Here is a 20774-nt window from a genome sequence, read left to right on the forward strand (position 1 = left end):
GAAGACAGCATATTTCACTCTCACCACTTCCCACTGGGCTTTCAAAAACCAAAAATCCCAAAAAGGATAAGCAAATGCATCCTACATATTCAGTAAAGTTATTAAAACAACAGCAATAATCTGCATTTGTGCTTCTAAGTAAACTCCAGCTTCTAAATAAACTCCAACTCAAGTTTATTTTTACATATATTTAGATTTATTTGCTATACATCACTGTGACCTTATAGTACTTAAAATCCACTACAGGATTTTTTTTTTGTTGTTGTAATAATGAGTCTTAACCCCACAAAGACAATAATACTGCTGTGGAAGACCAAAGGGGAGAAAAGCCATTTAAATTTATTTACAGTTCCTTATTTTGTAAACATTTAGTCTACACATTGCACTAAGTTCTAATAAGGATAAAGAGCTATACATAGAGACAGGAAACAAAGCCCTGTATTTCTATTCATATTGAGCATTAGCATATTATAGATGAAACATCTGCCCTTTCTCATTACCATAGCAGTAAGCTGTCTTCAAATAAGTTTTTAAAACTTTCCCGAGATGTAAATATTTTGAAATAATATACAACTACATCTACTTAAGCCAACCCATTTGGCTTTTATTCCATTTCTAGAATAATTTAAAGTGCTATAAGCAACCCGTCAATCAACACTTTTCTATAATAACAAAACTACTTTAAACATTAATTTACAAGATAATATACAATGTTCATCCGAAATAGCTGAAATTTCAGCACAAAGTCAGTCACTGTCACACTTAACAGCAATTTTTTTTTTGTTTTGTTTTGGTTTTGCAGAACATAGAATAAAAGCTTTGAAACAAACAGTTTTGTTGAGCTGTTATTGCCACAATGGCTTATCAGTTTTCTTACAAAAGTGGACAAGAGCTACTGGAACTGTATTCTAGCCTGTCTTTTTTTTTTTTTGAGGTCACATGACAGTAAGTTTGCATATTCCACAAGTCTACTGAATTACAATATTGTCTACCTATAGTACATTATCTCATTTTAATCAGAGCTGGTGCTAACTGTAAATTTACAACATAGACCCACTCAAAAAACATCACAACTATTTTTTTTTCTTTGGACAGGAATAAGCTATATTCTTGGAGTTGATGTGCTACACGGCTACAACAGTATAACAGTATATATCTGACACTTTATGTTGAAGAAAGATGCATCTGTTTCTGTACTTTTAATGCCCTACTATAGCTACCAATGGTTCACTGAGTTTTGCTTGCTTTAGCCTTTTAATTTTGTGGAACTATCATCTTCTTACATTCCCTTGCTATTTTATAAGTCCTTGCCACGTAGCTCAATATTGTCAGTATTTGTCCCAAACCTGCAGATCATTAACAGCATGGGCAAAACACTCCTTAATACAATCGGCATGCAGCTAGAACACGTATTAACTGACTTTTTTCTAAACATAAACAATAAATAAGACAAGTGGCACTGTTGACTTTGGGTATCTTCTAAATTCACCATATGCGTTCTGGTATATGTTAAGAAGGAATGTTAGGTTTCTCTTCCATTTGTGGCACCATATGAATTAACCCATCATTGGTCCGGACCAATCTCCGCAGTACTGATGCCAAATACCCACACGCAGCTTTCTTATATAGGTTCACAGAGGGCAGCTTCATTCATAGACACAATCTGAATACAAAAATAACAACCTATATTCAATGAAGCAGCCCCCTAGCAGGATTGCAGAAAGGTGTGTGTGGGAAACCTGGGAGGCAACTGTAATAAGGATAAGAAAATTTTGTAGGCTGCAAGGCTCAAAGTAACTAATGTTAATTTTTAGTTCACATGGTCTATATTTTGTAAAAGTGTCTACAGCTTAGAAAAAGTAGGACAGTATATTACAGATGTGAGAGTATGAAAAAAGTCTGCTATTTCAAAATAACAACTAGATGGCCACGCTGAAAACTTACAAAAAAAATCAAAAAGGTAAAATGGTGCATTATATTGCTCCTAGGGATTTTTGAGCTGCACTGATTCTTGTCAGGTTTGGGACAATACCCTGTAGAAATAGTTAAATACTCATTCAAAAGCCCAAATTTCTATGTCTTGGATAATGAAGTCTTCTCGCTTAGAAAGTGTATGATTCCCAAATGTTTTACATGAATGACTTCTTCCATGGTAGAGATCACCATCGAGCCAAAGAGCAAACTCCCCTCTGCAAGACAGACAATATATTAAAGCAAAAGACTGAGGGAGTAAGCATTAAACTTATGAACGTATTTTTCATTCAGAATTCTGAAATGAGGAGGAATTATAGAATTCTTTTTCAACACAAGTACCTCATAGCTGTTGATAAATTTGAAGCTGCAAAGACTTTTTTTTACTATTTATTATTAATTTGGGAATATCCCTCTTTCAGATATTCTAAAATAAAAAGCTAACCAGAATTCCTCAGTGTTCAGCCCCTTCCATTTGTATTAAAAAAACCTGCATAACAGTACTCTTATACGTGAGGAGAACACTGATAACAAATAAAGGAAACATCCCAGGAGCTTACACACTTGCATGGGGGAAAAAAGGGGTGAAACAACATAAAATTTCTGAAGCCACTGGCATGTCCTGGGATGGTACAGTTTCAGTTCAAGCCTCTTCTCGTTGCACATAATTCTCACATTTACATACCTTCAGAATCATACTATCTTGTGTCCATTCTGAATATGCCAAGACACACACACACGAGCAGCATGCAAGGCATCATAACCTTGCAGGGCTGAAACATGCCACACTATGCTGAAGACAAACCTCCTGTTTAAGTTTCCTGAACATAGGAAGCTAAACATCTGACATACTACATCTTTCTTGGGTGGTAACTGTTGAGTCCAGAGCTATCAAACTGAAGTCAATTCCAAATTTTCTTTTCAAGGGCGTGCAGACTTACATACTTTTAATAGACTCTAATGACAAAAAAGGAATTATAACTTACCCTCCTCCACCGAAAGCAAGGGAGTCCATGTCTCCTTTAATGAAGAACATGTTGTCTCCCGTCCATTTGAAAATCTAATTAAAAAAAACCACAAACCAGAACAGACTAGTCAGTTAAAATATCTGAACTTTTTGTTTGGGTGGAAGGGAAACCAAACACCAGTAAATACAGACTCTGGGTGGCTAGAGGCCAATTTAATGGCCTCTAGCCCAATTTAATGGCCTCTTAAATAAAATTTAATGTAAACTTTACACAGAAAATCTAGGGAAAAGATACATGGAGACAACAACTCTCTTACATTTTATACTATTTAAAATAAGACCATTCCAAAATAGGTGGTCTTGAAGCACTGAAACTTCCACACAATGAAAAATAGCAAGAAAATATGCTTAGGTTAGATGATATGCCCTTTAAAAGGATGTAGTTTATGAATTTTCAGACAGATATCTGGCAGAATTTAGAATAGCAGAAAAGTCTTCAGTACAACAAAAGAGTCAGGTTGAATATGTTTTTCACTAGGCAAACACTACCAATTTACTGTCCACTTACAGATTCTGTGGAAAAACTAGTACAATTACATTTTTTGGGCCAACTCCTGGAATGTTTCAGATTATTTACTGTTAGATTTATTCAGTAAGTATCTTAATGTAATGCATATGGGGGAGAAGAGCAAAAGCATACAAAGTTATTACTACTTACCTCAAAATCTGGAGAAAAAGTAAACATAAAGGTCTCTCCAGTCCCATAAAAGCCATCACTCACTTTAAATGGTTCAGATGCAAGTGCACCAAAAACCTGTAAGCAAAAATATGCAAGAGAAAATACTTAAGAAAAACTACACAGCATCTGAGAATCTCTAATTATAGTAACTGATAAACAAATCAGGTTGTAAATGTTGCCAGATTTGGAATTCACTACAAGATAAGCCTTGCATGGTATCATGGTTCCAAGTGCATTGATTGAGATATGGTATGGTGCTTTGTGGTACAATAAAAAGAAGGTAAGAGGACTCTTTCTCAATAAAAAGTGAACATAGATAAAAATCAAAGGCACAAAAACGAAACTGAAAATTTCCTGAGAAAAAATGTACATATTTTTAAAATTTCAGCTTAAGAGGTTCTGCTCCTTCATATGTACCTCCTCTTCCACTTCAACTAGGCTATTTTCAGCAAGTTCCTACCTGTAACCGAGTTATTTTTCATGTAATTTATTCATTCCAATCCAAATAACAGGTAAGCACTGCTTACCCTGTCTTACAACAGAGACAGATTTTAACTGTCTCTGTTTAAGCCTTTGCTGGGTAGTAAAAGTATTTATAATATTCAGTAATAAGAACATCACAACAGTAGTTAAAAAGGTCTAAGGACTGATTATTGGATTTTTAAACCTGATTAAAGTAGTATCAGTTTCTTAGGAACTAGAAAAAAAAACCCAACCCTGCATAATTATACAAAAAAAAAATCAACTATACCACAATGAAATACAACCCTCCCAAAATCAGTATTTCTGTTGCTACTAGGAAGCTTGCTTCAACATCTGCAAGAGCAAAGTAGATGTAAGTACCAAAGCACTCCACTAGCATGCACTCATTTGTCTGTATGAGAAAGAAGAAAACCAAAATGAAGTTTCTGTGGTTTTGTTCACATTAAACAGTGAGTTTGAGAAGCATGGGACTGATGACAGTGAGACATTAAAGCTAGTGTCCTGACTTGGATTATGTTCAGGATATAAACTAGAAACTATTTTTCTTCTGCCCATCCTAAGAAACTCCTTGGCTGTAGGTAGGTTTTCCAAGCATTCCTTTCAACGTTGAGCTCTATAGTAGCTGTTAACAAACACAAAACTAGGTGAGCGTGAACTTAAGATCAGAAACTCAAGGATTATATACAGCTGTCAAGCATCTAATAAAGATTGCCCCAGCTCAATTTTGAGTTATCAGTTCAGAACAACCACTGTTAGAAAATTCCTTATTTTTCAGGACTTTTATGTGGTCTGGAAAGTTTCTTGTTCAGAAACTTCTAATTGAAATAGAAGAGAGCAAGCCTGAAAGAAGTGTCATGTAAAGAAAAGATGTGCTCGTTACGAAACAAAACACCCTCCTGCCCTCAATACACAATCTTCCACTGACTAGTTACGAGGAAAAAAAAAATGCTAGTCCTCTAAAGAATAACAGGGATAATTTTCTTCAAACATCCTGATAATGAGCATCATTGTTTAGCAACATAACATTTTTTAGGGTTGTATTTGGTTACTTCGGTGTCACAAAACAATTACCTCCAACCCTGACTTCACGCATATTTTCTGCAACAATAGAATTTGAACTTCAAGACAGTATTTCATTTTTACCTCATCTTTACTACCTGTTCCATTAACTGTAACTGTTAAGGTTAAAAATTAAAGATGAAGGAGTCAGAAAGAATGCATAACTGCCGTAGTCTATTCTGTCTATTGCTGGAGTTCTGCAGAAACCAGTACTCAATTTTTTTTGTTTCTTTTTCTCCTTTTTATTTGTTACCTTTGCACATGTAATCTCTAAAACGCAGAATTGGTGAGACATTTTTCCTTCTTGTGATTGCAAGTGTCTGGGGCAGTAGGCTAGACTTCAGAAACGTGGGTGTAACTTTTCTCTGTCAAACATTTTATGACCTTCAACTGTGCTTACTGTACGCAGGTAACTGAACTTAAATAGAGCATCTTTTAGGATAAAAATCCATAATGAATTAAAATTAAGAAAGTGATTCATGAACAGAACAAAATGGGCTGCTGAAATAAAGAAAATTCCACATTTAAATAACTACATGAATATTTCCCAGCAACTCCACAGCAGTGTGAAGCCATTGAACCCTTCCAATTATTTCTTAAATTATATGTAGCTTCAAACTATCTGAGTCTCTGGATCCTAAGTTCTTTTAAGGGCTCAAGTTATTCTTTGAAGAGCAGCTCCAGTAGCTACCTTCGGGTAGCTAAGACATGTCTTAGTTCAGATCAATACCCTCAGGGCTGACATTACATCTAGTAAGTAAATACAAGTAAAAAATGAAGTAAATACAAGATTTCATTAACAATTGACATTCCTTGAGAGGAATTAACCTTCTGTTAGAGCAACATACAGAGTTGTGCCAATCCTAAACTACGTCAGTTCAGCCTCTACACAGATACGAGCTTGTCACACAACACTTATTTCACTGTTTGACTCAGATCACCTCAGGGCTGTTACCTGTATACCAGTAAAACACGAAGCTAGTACATCCTAACTGTATGGAAAACCTTACATGTTTTACTTAAGAGACTCTGAAGCTTGATTAATATACAGATACAGCAGTATTTTATTTTTAATTATGGAATAACTTAGGTTATAAAGAACCTCAGATGGTTTCTCATACAGTTCCCTACTCAAAGGGGGACTAATTCTGAAGCTATATTGGGTTGACTCAGTCTTGTCCAGTCAAGCTTTCAGTAGCTCCATGAATCAGCATTCCATAACCTCTCTATGTACATGTTCTATATGCTTCCATCAACAAATCTGGGTCTTGAAAGATCACGTTTTTGCTATAAGCAACATTAAAAGAATCAGGCTTTACAGCAGACCAGTTTGCTTCCCAATAGTTATTTTAATCGTTTGAGAAGTGATGTCTATAGGGTTTCTGCATGAGATCGGATTGTTGTAGCTAGTTGTTGAGAGTGGGTACCTAAAACTCCCAAGTTCTAGGCTCCAGGTCTCACCCTTTTCTAGTATATATACTACAATCTGAAGAATGACTTACTGTAAAACTAGACAGTCTTTTGGATGGTTAATTGCATTAATTCCACTTCCGGAACACCACTTGTTTAGTGACTCATGTTCAGGAACTGGGTGTTAATTTCTTTTTATATGGCTGTCAGAGTAGACACCAGAGCTTGGTGTCTTCACTAACAGAAGCACATACCAGTAGATAGACAGCCAGTCCATAACAACTGTAATGTAGATATCTATAGATTTCTTGGGCACCTTTATTAGAGGATCTCCTAGAATTGACTACAGCAGGCAATTTAGGTGGGTTCAGATTCCAACCTTCAACTAGACAATGTTCAGCTTTTACACAAATAAAGCTTTAGTTTGTGAAAGCTGAGTGTTTTGGCTGCTTTTTTTGACGGCCCTTTAAGTAAAATTGTTAATTGATTTTAAAAAGAAATCAAGATTGGAGAAGATTTTGGGAAAAAAAAAAAGAGCAATAGGGTGAGGTTTAGCAGCCTTTAACGAACCATATTATGAAAAGTTACAAGGTACACTTGCTGCTTACTCAACCTAATGTCAACATCAGATAAAGGCTGTCTTCATAAACATGGACAACAAAGAACAGGGTCTCAGAGGAAGTAGTCCAGCAAATAAATTAATTCTAGTTTGAAGGAAAAGTACCTCAACCAAAGATAAGAAAACCGGTACCTTTCATAAACACAGAAACTACAAAGTGTGCAGAACAAGGAATGCCAAAAAGGAGTGAGAAGGTATGCTCAGCAAGAGGCAAGAAACTATCTGGTCATAATTCTGTCATTCTTCAGAAAGGCTGAATCTCATTTGGGATCTTCTCTGAACTAGATAACTTAGAAAACAGGCAGTGATCTCGGAGCATAAAATATGAAAACACCTGGTCTCTCTTAAAACACATTCTGGAAGGACCTAAATAGTATTTATCTTAGCCTATTGCTTGTGAACTATTTCTGGATACACTTTCCTATAAAAAAGTACTCAGATTCTTTTTCAGTCATGGAAAGCAGTTTTATAGGACTATCTGCCAGGAAGGTACGAGATATTAAAGATAAATTAACTGCTTTCAAAAAAAATAAATAGCTGCTTTAAAAAAATGGATGACCCTGATTAATTACCAAAGGGCACAGTAGGCTACCATTGTCTTATTTTTCACGATTGTAGATCCTTGCATCAAGAGGAGAAAGACTCTACAGTGTATTTCCATGGGTTTTGATTTCAAAGATAGTGTAAAATTAATTTTCAGCTGTCAAATGCAAAGACATTTCTCATTAATAGCTTCAGAGGCAGAACTACTGAAAACACCACTCTCACTACATTGGTGAAGGACTCAGCATGTAAAACTTGTCTGAACTTTTCCTTCTGTAGCATATGTTGCACACTGAATAGACATGGATTCCACTCACTCTTGTGCGGAACCTAGGTAAGATCTGGCGTGCACTGTGAAAGATGTAAGTTCAGGTGGCTACTTGTCCCAAAAGTCCAAGGAATGCTTTCATACATGTTCCTGGGCATGAGCCTGTAAGTTGAGATTTGTCACTGTTTTCTTCACAAAATAATTATGACATGACTATGAATTCCCTATTTTGGTTGGGCAACCATGATACTTTCTGAACATTCAAGTTGAGATATTCATATATGGAAGGTCATCTAAATACTTCCAGCAACAGAACACCACTACATGCTGGTGGCAAGACAGCCCTGTCAGAAAAAGGGACATTTTCTTTCCGAGCCAGATAATCAGGTACTAGGAAGTAGATATCTTACAAATTAATCTTGAGAAGCTAATAAGGGAATTGGAGAAGGAAAGTTACCAAAGTATGTTTAAGAGGCTGATGGGTGTGTTGAGACATCTCAAGTCTATTGAACAGTTTTTATCTTCAAGACTAAAGAGTAAGTGAAGAAAAGTTCCCTTTTAAAGAACTTCTGGGAAAGAGTGCTCTACTAGCAAAGATTTAGAAGGGATTTTTCTTTTTAAGGGATCCCTGAGGCAGGAAACAGAAGGAAAAAACAAGTTGTGACTTGAATTAGAAAACATACCTTTCATTTACAGTTTTCAGACCCCCTGAATGATATGAGCCCATGCTTCCTGAAAATAAACAGTGCTTACCAAAGTGGGACAGATAAGTGAAGTAAATGCCACAGATTTTGCAGGGGTTCTGTCAATTCTTCATGACAGCAGTAACTTGCTTCCACGAGAGAGCACAGAAGTTTCAGAAAGAAAGAATCAAAAAGTCTCATGCTACCTGTAACATTCACTTGTTATTAGAATACTCAAGAGAAGATGTTTGCTATTCAAATGGTGAGATGTGATCCACTTTCTGGAATCCACACCGCAGTCAAAGGAGAATAGAGCACAACTACAGACTCAAGGAACAAAAATTCATTATGCAGCAAAGATCCCACAGCCCTTGAATGGAAGAAAGATGTTGGCTGCAGCCACAGAGTGTACCAAGAAGCATTGGCCGCAGCTGGCAATGACATTCCAACTCAACAAGATCTTCCGGCATCAAAAAGTTTTAGAGGCTATATTTCTCGTGCTTTAAGTGCATTAAAAAAATGAATATTAAAAGTAAATTCAGTAATTGGTTATTATGAGACTCATGCATTGTGACAGCGAACTTGTATCATTAAAGTATTTCCTAGAAATGCAGTATGTCAGAGGATGGCTTGACAGTGGAACAAGTTTTTAAAAGCCTCTACATAACTATCAAGAAGAAAACCAGCTTGATGCACACAATTTTATCTTCCACAATGGACTGATGCATCAGCTATTCCTTTAGACTCCTCAAATATTTTTCTTGATGGGTCTCCTACCTCCACACAAACATTTTCCTACCTGTCCATCACTATCCTTGATAACCAACAGCACAGGCGTATCTAATCCCAGCATAGTTCGATACAAAGTCTTCAAGCTCATGCCATGCTTTGCAGTACTGTAGACAAGAGTCCATGGATATCCAATGGTCCGTGGTGGAAGAGACTTTGTGAGCTGTTAACAAGATAATGACAATTCTCTTATTAAATACATTTTTTACTACTTTTAAGAATATATTACATATAAATGAAAGCTAATTATGTTCTTCTGCACTACTAAAGTGGCCTTAAAAGCCAGTTTAAAACTTCAGACCAACTCTAAAGTTTCTCATATATATTTTTGATCCCTGGTCTCTCAAGCAGGTTTCTTTTCCTACCTCTATTGGTGACCTGCAGGAGAAGAATGATTTACCAATTGAACATGTGTTTGGTGAGGTCTCTAAAAGGTTTATCTAAAGACAGTAAAACCATATACTTATTCTTGCATAACAATACTACATCTCAGTACTGCGAACTAGATCACTCAAGTCAACAGGTAACAAGCTGAAGGGTAAAGGATGCTTGCTCTCCTCCTGTTCCTGTGCCTTTGAATGCAATCAGCGTTGATCCAAACCTTCAATAAACACATTTAATGAGATGACTCTGAACTGGACAGCAAGAACTGCAGTGAAAGCCAAGCTGTTTTCAAGGAAGAATGAAATAAAGGGCAAAGACACAGACTAGTGTGGTCATGGTATATTGAAAGTTATGATAAGAAAAAAAGTAACATTTTATCTATGAATTGAGTTGTGCTTATGCATTTAATATCACACAAGGTCTTCCTCCTGGTGTGTTTTACACTATGGTCAAAGCATTTGTGATACATTAAGGTACAATACTGAAAAATTACATATATAAGTTAATACCTTTTCAATTTGTTCTGGCTGTAGTAATTCACTGGGGTCGCTAAGATTTGGCCGGAATGCTTCAGACTCCAGGTCTGTTTTGATATTTGTTGCCTGTTTAGAACTGATATCTTCTCTTGTTGTTATCTACAAAAAGAACAAGAAGAAAATAAGTATTCACAATTCTATTAGCAGGGAAGATAAACTCTGCAGGTTTAAGATCATGCAGTTACCGCTTTATAGTTATGCAACTCCTTCAAAAGTTAAGAAGTCCGTTAGATTTGATCTGACCAAGATTTCCACTGCTTCCAACAGCAAGCTGGTACTCAACTATATACTAACAATAAATTACACAGACACCTACTCAGAAGAAATCTATGGTTTTATGCTAAAAAGAAAAAACAACAAAAAAAAACCCACAAAAAAGTTCTCATACACAGCTGAAGGACTTCAAATGCGTTTCAGAGGTCAGCTTACAAAGTGCTTGCATTTTAATACTAACATAGCATTTACATTAAATGCAATTAAGAAACCCAGACAGAAAAGGAATTGAAACTTCAACATGGACATTTCTCAGTAGTTTATGAATCAATACTCTTTTAGAGTACTTGTGAAAGTTTTCAGGTATCTAGTAGGCATGTGGAAAGACTGTTGTCAAGTATTTTGAGTAAAGCATCTGAACGGAGCCCTAGGAATATTGCTGTTCCATAAGCTGAGTTGCTGGAGTACTTACAGGAGTCAAAGAAGAAAGAATTGAGAGGGTGGGGAGGGAAAAGCAGCAGTAATATTTATGCTGCATAGTGAGCTTTGGGGTCTGGCAAAGAAGCACTATGCACAAAGATCCTGTAGTAGTTTAAAATAACTGCTCCATACATCCACGCTACTGAGTTGTAGATCACCATTTAGTGGAGGTGGCAGAAGGCCACAAAATTCCTCATGAGATATCATAGTTTACGACAGCTTCTTACCCCAGTCCACATTCATTGACACTTTCAAGCTAAAGTGCCATGTGTTGAGAACTAGACTAGCTGAGACCCAAACAAGTTTCCCTCTATAAATCTTGCTGCAAGGATAGTTAAAACTTGCTGTGAGGATAGCAAAATCTGACAGAGGAGTAGGACAAAGTGAAGGAAGTTAGTAACTTAAGCCACTGCAGCAAGACTCATTAAAATGTTGAGATATTTGCTACAGAAAAAAAATCTTAACAAGAATGAGTGTATCTGAATAATTTATCAGCCTGAACCAAGGTTCACTGAAAGTCAGACTGTCCAAATTATTTAAAGCTTGAATCCTGAAAATTTCAAGAAAATACCTGCCAAAAATACCTGCCAACTCCAGAATAATAACCAGTGTTTGCCCCATACCTCAGACTCTAAACATACAGGACAGAACTATGGTATTTCACATACCACCATGATAAACTTTGCCAAGCTTTTGCAAAGAGAGCTTTCTTAGTTAACAAAAGAAAAGCCAAATCAAAGAAAACTCTGAAATACAGATAAGACTATTTAAACAAATATAGCCACCTGAGCCAAAAAAGAAGGATATCCCTTTCCTCTCCCTCAAGATCTATGAAAAAAGTTACTATCACAAACTCCTGTTACTTGAAAATAGGCTTATAAAGTCAAAGTATTCAAAGTATATTCATACAATAAGAATTAATGTTGTAATTAAGTTAACTCAAGAAAAGGTACGCTTAAAGAAAGTGACTATCAAGCAAGCAAGAAGCTCAAGCTTTCCATTTTTCAATGGAAGGTAACAAGCATTTCCAATGTAAACTATGGACTAGTTTCCATATTATGACAAAAAAGTATATGCATTTATTCATACAGCGTCATGTACAAAACGATGACCTACAGACTGCCATTGTAGAGTACTATCTATAAAACATGTTATTTGGTAGTCCAACTCTTTTCCACCTCAAATGCCTTTCATATCTCATATACTATTTCTTCAACTCAAAAGTTCAGCTTTGTTCAAGTGTACAGCAGAAAGCTTATTCCCTTTGTTACTCTTTAATTCTGATTAAAGTGCACCATGCAAAACATGAATACTTTGGATTGAACTGGTGGTGGGGGAGTTGTGGATTTTGGCATTTTTTTGGTTGGATTTTTTGCCTTTTTTTAAATTACTATTACAGTAAAGCAACTTTCTTCTAGGAAGAACACTGCTTTGTAGAAGTGGACGAAGACACGTGTCCGTTCAAAGGTATCTGTTTGACAGAATGCAGCGTAGTTTCGAAACTTTCAAATTTATTTCCTGCTAAACCTTGACAGAGTAGACTGACCTGTAGTCAGATTCCAGGGGCTTCCGAGGTTAGCAACTGCCACGCAGTCTATACCACAAACACTTAAATGGCCTGAGATAGGCTCCAGCCCATCACATCAGATTTTTCAAGTTAGCCTAAACCCTGAGTTTGGGCATTCCAGGTGAAAGGTATTTGGAAAGAGCTCTTGCACTTCCGGGATATTAATACAAGGATTCTCCACCACCACTTGCCAGAAACAGAACTGTTTTGTTCTCAAGTGGGAATGAAAATTTTTTTTTTTTCAAAATTTCTGATTTTCCCATAGAAGTAGAACTGCAGCTTTTGGGTTCATGCTCATTAAAATGTTTTGTAAGTAGTACGGTTACATAAATCAATAAAGCAATTAATTACTGATTATTAAACAAATAGAAATAAAAGAGCTAAGAAAATGTTTTCTTATGTGTAATTACATAATAGGTGAAAAAAAGCCAAGATCAAAGTAAAAACACAGAACTGAAACTTTTTACAGTTTCAGCAGCCATTACTACAGGAAAACCAAATACTCAATGCTTCTAAGGCATTCTAAGCTATGCATTCCATCAGTAAGTTATGTATGATGTACACAGCAGCTAACAATTTTATAATTGCCAAAGAACTAAGAAACACCTAAAGAGAATGCAAGTATCAGTTTAAGTCCATATCAGTAAACCGTTGAAACTTCAAACCAAAGTACTGTTCTCAAAGTCCTGTTTTAGGAACAGAGAGTTCCATTACCAGCTCCATGTGTACGACCTTTGCCATGTCAAACTGCCTCAGTTACCTGCTTGCATAATGGGAAAAATACTCACCTATTCCACAGAAGTTGTGAAGCTTCATACTTGCCAAGTACTGTGAGATTCTTGATGAAAGATTCCTATATAAAATTAAACACCCATGCAACAAGGTTTTGGATTCTTCACCTGGTTTGCATTCTTTTTAGGAAAGCTTCTATCTAACACAACACACCAGTCTAAAGTGGAAGTTAAAACACATCACTCCAAGTCAAGCAGTACTGAGAACAAGTTTTCAAATTCTGACAGAAAATTCCCGTTTGAAAAAGTTGGAAGTAATAATTCCATCATAAAATTACTGATTCCATCATAGCATTGCACAATTAAGTACATCCAAAACAAAGGAATTTTCTGCTGGATCCTTGTAGTGCTGTAGACAAGACAAACCCACTGAGTGTGGGCCTTGCCCTGATCAAAGACACTACAAAGAAAGATGTTTTAGTATCTGGAGATGGGGTTTAAACTACTGAAGAGGGCACCTGGAGACGTCTGCAGAGTGTGCGCAGTTCTTCGCTATTTAGAGCATCGATCCTGCGGTGATACTCAGCCACTGACACTACCTGAATATGGAGACAGGAAGACAATAATTCCACTGACAGTTGAAGAAAAGTAAAAAGGTAAGAAAGAAAAAAGTGGAGGACAGGAATGAAGGGAAAATATGCAATGATAACAAACAAGTAGTGCTAAAAGATGTTTGTTTCTGCAAGGACAATGTGCATGTAGGTGATTATAGACGTATGAGTAGACACAGCAAAATTACAAATTAAACACTAATGGCACTGGCAGTCAGATATATCTCACTGCTCTAGGATGAATATAGAGCTGATATAGGAGCTCATAAAGTTACCAGTATCAGGATGCTAAATTAGAAGTTAATCTGAGTTGCATGCCTTAACCCAAACTCTTCAGCCCAAAGTCCTCTCAAACACTCTTTATGCCCAGATTAACAAATCCTGTGAACCTGGTTTGCTTTTCTGGATAAAGACTAGAAGCAAACCTCAGGCTCCTCAGTAGGTTCTGCCTCTTCTATCTGGCAGTGAAGATACAGTTAAAGACAAAGTAGCAGGACTAAAGTTTAATAACTCCCCAATACCACCCCACAATATCTTTATCCTGTGCTTTCTATTCACCTCCAAACCTTCAGGAGCTGCTCATCTGTCAACACATTCACTCCAAATGGCACCTCCACTTTGGCAGGAGGTATAGAGCCAGCAAGCCTTTAGTCAGAAAGCTCTAGAACATGCTGCTCTGGTGCAACAAGCTGGCTAAAGGACTGCAACAGTCATTTTGATGTAACTACAGCAAATAATGCGATTTTGAGAACAACTCAAAATCTTCATTTGTATGAAAGCATCTTAAAACAGCTGGTGGAGAGATTAAATGGATGTCCCATGTAGTAAGAGTGTATTAAAAACTTCTAAAGCCTACCACAGTGCAAAGGAAGATAACCACAAGTCCAGCAGCTCCCCATCTACCTGCCCCTACTACAAGGAGTTTGGCCAGATACTCGCCACTGTCCTGAGTACAGAGCCCAGTCATGCACGACTGGCTCTTGAGCAGCGATGGTTCACTCTACCCCATGCAACTGCAAGGCAAGGAAAAAGGAATACTTGTGACATCCAGTTTTATTACTAAATAATCAGTAATTACTAGTACTCAATTTATTTCCACCATTTTCTACTGTTTGCTTAAAAAAATAAAGGAAATTGTTGTAAATTGTATTGGTTTGTGCATTCTTCGAGTCAAGTAGCTATATGCAAAGCTTTAACAGTATTCCACTCAACCATATAAGTGACAGTATAGTTTTATCCTTTTATTTGCTATGACATTTCATTGTAAATTACATTGTTCACCTCAGCACCTTATGAATGTAATCCTGAAAAGCAATAATGTGAGGACCCTTTAGCCTTGTTGCTTCTTTAAGCTCAGCCCCTATCACATGAGAGGCAGCAGTTAACTTACAATGGGCCATAAATGTATGGTTATGTAAGAAGATTTCTTGCAGGAAAAAAACCCCCACCTCATAATACCCAACACCATTATATAGTAGCTGTTTCACATACGGGAATGCAGACAATTTTATAGGCAATGCCGTCTTGCCTTCAACTTGTCAAATGCATACTCTATCAACATCCTGCACCCGGGAACTGCTTGTCAACCCTTTTGTTCAGTGATCAAGATCTGACACACCTTTTCATATGCCATGGGGGTGCCTGCATCGTCAGAACAGTGTGCACAAGGTATTTTGATACATTTCTTACCTGAGAGAAACATGAATATTTATCCAAGTATGCACACAATAATAGCTCCTCGGCATCCTGAACCTGTGCACACGATCACATTACATCTTTACATCTGTTTTGTGAATGAATGCCTGCATAGTGGCAGACCATTGGTATGCAATGACAAACATCATAAATAGCATGTCACAGAATGTCAAACTATCAACAGGAAAATTAAGGGCAAGGAAACCAGTGCTTATTTTAAGTATACAGTCCATACTAAATTCTGTAAGTAAACCACAAGACAAACGGTCTCAAGGTTATCCACTCATCACTGAACTAGGCTTTAAATGAGTATATTAAGATACCTCAACAGTTCAGCTACAGTACCTGACCTTCTATAAAATGCGTACGGTTCAGGTCAACATGCTTTATTTTTGCTTTGCAGTGGACAAGATTATGTACTTCAGGATTCTGTAGCTGATTTAATCATGAAGTCAGGTATGTCTAAGCCTACTGGCAACTACCTTCTACAACCTCATTCAGGAAGTGATCGAGATGTATCTTGAAAACAGCTAGCATTTTGTCTCTGCAAGGCTTGAGAGGGCTGTTTTGAAATGTTAGTAGTATCATTAGTTAAAGTTTATTCTGTTTTATAACCTCATTTAATTAATAGTCTGCTTACGCTGTTTCCTCTTCCATCAGAATTTCTTAATTTTCCTTCCTTGCAGTCATACTAATCCTCTATTCTATTTCACCAAGCTAAATAAACCAGTTATTTTCTTCCCTTCCCCCCCCACCCCCACATCAGCTGTCTGTTCTCCTGATCATTCCAGGAGCTACTTTCTACCTCATTCCACTTAGAACTTTCATTCTTAAACACAGAACTTCATTAGTTTTTCACATGGTATTAGAAATACCTGGAAAGCAAGGCCTTTCATTCGTGAGAGACAAATGCAGTTTTGTATGCATCATACTGGACTGTGGATTTCAGTACAGAATGTTTCTTTGTAATAAAATTCCTTCATTTGTGGGCAGGTAGCAGTGAATGCCATTTATCTGTATTTCACCAAGGCTTTTGATGCAATCCTATAGTAGCCTTGCAATCAAATCAGTTATGTATCAAACACGTGAAAAACAAGGCTGAAAAAGTGGCGGGACCACTGGGCTCAAAGGCTTGATGTTATTGATGGTTAAGGACTGGAACAGGCTTCCCAGGGAGGCTGCAGAATTTCCATCCTTGGAGGCTTTCAAAGTTTGACTGAGCACGGGACTGAGTCAACCTGGACAAGTTCTTACATTTAAGTTCTTAAGGTATAGAACAAGGCTTTCCCAATTCCAATACAGTCCATGTCCTTACACAGAAATTGCCAAATCACCCAAAATTGTAGCGATCTAAGTATTCTGACCAGGATTAAAGCGCAGGCTTACCTATATGAGTTTGCTATGTGCTTTATTTGCTGCGTTCACTATGCGTCTTCACTATGCCAGATCAGCATCCAGTTTCCTTGATACCCAAAGCTACTTCTTGAGGATCAGGAAGTGTTCCTCAAGGACTCTCTGATCTCTCTCTAGTTATTTTCTGCTTCAAAAAGCATGCAGGAGGAGATAAGAACAGGGAAACCTCTTATGGTTAACCTGGGCACTGGCTGGAATAGACCGAAACAAATAATATGTATAGGCAGAAGATTAGTGTGCTTCAGGGCAAAAATTATTTTGCTTAGGGATTTGGAACAGTCTACCTCAGGACAATTCCAAGGGCTAATCAAGTTTGAAATGACATGGGAGATATCCTTAGAGATCTAATACTACCTGCTCTATTCATAATAGCAACATTGATGAGAAAACATAGGACGAGTCATATGACTCTTGCAGCGTAAATGCCTTTCAGCTTGACTCTCCATACCATGAATATGAGTTAACCACTTAGCAGAACACACAACAGTTTTAATATTTAATGCAGTAACTCAAATTGTGGGTTTGCATACTAATGATTCAACCAATCAAGAAGTTCAGGATTCTCCTTTTGGAGAAACTCATGTTTCTAAACCTTGTTTTTCTGAAAGTATGTCACGAGTACCTAACTCTTGCAAGCTACACTGGCATACACAGTGAGCAAAACAGAAATAAAAATTCCTAATATGGAACTTATTTGTCCTTCAACGATACACATGAAAACACAGTTACAGTTGTTTGAATGTCCATGAAGGACAGTTTGCCATGCAGACAGTGACACATCAGCCCTTTCAGCCACTGGTCATAATCTGCTATATGCAGCTGTAAACATGAAAACTGCTTACACCAATGAGGCATTCCTCTGCCATCTTAACAAAGCCGAGTGACCTCCACACACACACCTAATGCATGTTAACACAGGGTGGTGTAAATGCTGCCCTCAAACCCAGTACAACTAAACTTTCAGAGTTACAAGTAGCTGAAACCGTCTCCTTAGAGAAAGGGAGGGTCTTAGAGCTGAACAGTGCTTCTGAAAGCTAAGAATGGAGAAAGCATATCGGTGTAAGTGGTTCTCTTCGATGTAAGTTATCTATACCCTCCTGATTAACTGTGAAGATGAAATAAAAAACAAATATTAAGAGAATGAAAGCTGAACAATTTTTCTTTGAATCTTAATACATCTGTGTAAAATCAGATGAACTGGAAGCTTCATGAACATTATTTCTTGAGTACAAAAAAAAGCTTCACCTTTAATGTTCTAGGATATTTAATTGAAAAAAATAAACGCCAATGTAATTTTATCAGGCCATGTACAAAGTTACTTCAAAATATCAGTCCGTCTCCAACTCATAAGTAAATGGGGAGGGGAAAGAAAGGATCAAACCCTTTCTAAAGGCTGTAAATATCTTCCAATGAAAATAAAAGGTGCATTTGTAAACTGAATGCTGTTATGAATATTTTAAGAGAAAACACTCTGTTTTTCAGACAAATTTAGCTTCCTCCCAAAATGTTAGACACTGCTTGAGAGAAAGCAATATTGAATAAGCAGTCTTCTCCATCACAAACAGGATTATTTGGGACATATTCATTACATGACAATAATGCGTTAATACATGGGGTTTACCACATCAGATAAACAGTTAGAAAGTATCATTCTGAAAAAGACTAAGACTAATTTAATTCATTTTTAATGAGAAGAAAAAAAATCCATGCATAACATTTTCATGTGCCTGCTTGTAAATATAAGCCTCAGTTTAACAAAATAGGTAATATGAAGAGTTCAGCTGCAGCTATCAGACTATTTACATGCTCACACCATCAGAAGTCTTCCTAAATATATTTTGAGTTAGGACCCAAAAATACAAGTTATAGATGGAAGTGATTGTAGATGTAAGTCCAGCCTTCTGCTACATGAAGAGTTTAGGAAAACAGATCAATTGAGAGAACTAATATTTATTTGAATTCCAACAGCATCTAAGAATTCAAAACCTAGACCCTGTTCTTTTAGATGGGTGCTGCCTAAAACAAGGCCACCCAAAACACCCAAGAAAATAAAAGAAAGACCCTCTGGGTTCAAGTCAGTCTAAGACAAAAGTGAAATACAAACAGATGAGAACGCAATTGGGCAGCATTGGTCATTCTGACAGCATTAACAAAATTGCAAAGTCTTAGGGGATGCACATGAGAGCAGGAATTAGCACTGAAGCAAAGTATGCTACAGTGAAACCCAGGGATATGATCCTAACGCAGCTTCGCAGGACCACAGCGCGTGCAGGCTCTCGGGGTTCTGGACCCTCCTTACGAAGGAATGGGTTCACACGAGTCCACTCAGGACGCTGGTGTGGCTGCGAAGCCAAGCATTTTCTGTCTCGTGTGGTTTTCAGCCAATTCAGCTCCCTGTCACTCTACTGGTGACAAAGAAGGGAAGGTACAAGAGGTAGCCATTTTAAGGAGAGGAGAGGGACCAGGGAATCACAGCAGTCCCCTGAAGTGGCTGGCACTGCAGTTCTTTCTCTCTTTCAACACCTTTAAAACTGGCCGTCTCAGAACTGTTCTGCACACCAAGGTGTTTTACAGAGCAGGGACAGAAGAGCTGACTGAGTTACATGACAGCAACATTCTCCCTGTGATCAGTATTGTCCCCACAGCTTTGCCGTATAGACTCTTAAGTATCTGCCTCAAAGTGCTCTAAGCCCACAGCAACTGTACCAAGCCATAATTAACATATGCTGAAGGTAAATTAAAATATCTGGAATAACCAGAATCAATAAATGAACTTGAGAAGAAAGCAATCAAAGCCTGCAGCACACAAACTCTTACACTGAGTCTGGAAACCTTTATAACGAGTTATTTTTTCAAGATATGAGAAATCACTAATTTGAGAGATATGATAATGCCAGCAAGAGAACTAAATTTAACATGGGCAAACATTAACAAAGGTTAGGATGTTTGTGCAAAGAACTATGAATTAGATTTATGAAAATTACTCTTAAAGAGGCAGGTCAGGAAACTTGACTCATTTTGTCAAAAGAAAAAAGATCTGTAGCAGCATTACCAATAAAACCCAGCTTTCTAGGCCCAGTTTTCTTATCTTGCAAAATAATTTAAGGAAGTCTGAGCACTAGCAAGCACAGAAACTAGAGGTTCAGTTGCCAAAACCACAGCACCTGGTGCCTGACCTCCAGCTGCCACCCCAGGAGAAGGCAGGCTGAGCAAGGTCACATCTCAGTTCTGACAGTGCCGTGCAGAGATCCTCTCCAGTACAACAAGAAAGTACTGTACATGCTTAGAAGTAGGCAGCTGAATCACAGCCCAGTATGGAAATATTTGTCTCTTTTTCATCAGAAAAAGGATCAACTTCAGATTGCACAGACCATTATAAACATACAGAGAAAAATTAAGCCTCTACTACTCATTTGTTTTCTTTCAACTTCTAATCAACCTTTTCAAATGTTCATCTGCTACTGTACTTTGACTGCATTTATAGTGAGGCCTAATATTCCACAATTATTAAAAATGTAAACTATCTAACACCTAATAATTAAATAGAAGATCTATTTGAGGTATGATGCATAAACCCCCTAATTATTTAGGACAGTAGGTATGGCAAATATCT

The 20774-nt window shown here is 37.2% G+C and overlaps 1 protein-coding gene across 13 annotated transcripts in view; it reads right to left on the reverse strand.

Annotated features, from left to right (window-relative positions):
- Positions 1 to 20774, reverse strand: part of OXR1 (oxidation resistance 1) — a 355322-nt gene continuing 334548 nt past the window's right edge. For 4 of the 13 annotated variants that reach the window (XM_072852038.1, XM_072852039.1, XM_072852040.1 and 1 more), the window contains 6 exons: positions 13961 to 14041; positions 10425 to 10550; positions 9542 to 9694; positions 3657 to 3752; positions 2958 to 3031; positions 2 to 2189 (listed from right to left, as the gene is read on the reverse strand). In XM_072852038.1, coding sequence (XP_072708139.1) covers positions 2054 to 2189; positions 2958 to 3031; positions 3657 to 3752; positions 9542 to 9694; positions 10425 to 10550; positions 13961 to 14041 — 666 coding nt within the window. In that variant the 3' untranslated portion in view covers positions 2 to 2053. Of the gene's footprint in view, positions 2190 to 2957; positions 3032 to 3656; positions 3753 to 9541; positions 9695 to 10424; positions 10551 to 13960; positions 14042 to 20774 lie in introns of all 13 variants that reach the window. The other 9 variants (XM_072852044.1, XM_072852041.1, XM_072852043.1 and 6 more) reach the window with 5 other exon arrangements.

This window comes from Ciconia boyciana, chromosome 2 (assembly GCF_034638445.1).
Source record: "Ciconia boyciana chromosome 2, ASM3463844v1, whole genome shotgun sequence".
Taxonomy (NCBI): domain Eukaryota; kingdom Metazoa; phylum Chordata; class Aves; order Ciconiiformes; family Ciconiidae; genus Ciconia; species Ciconia boyciana.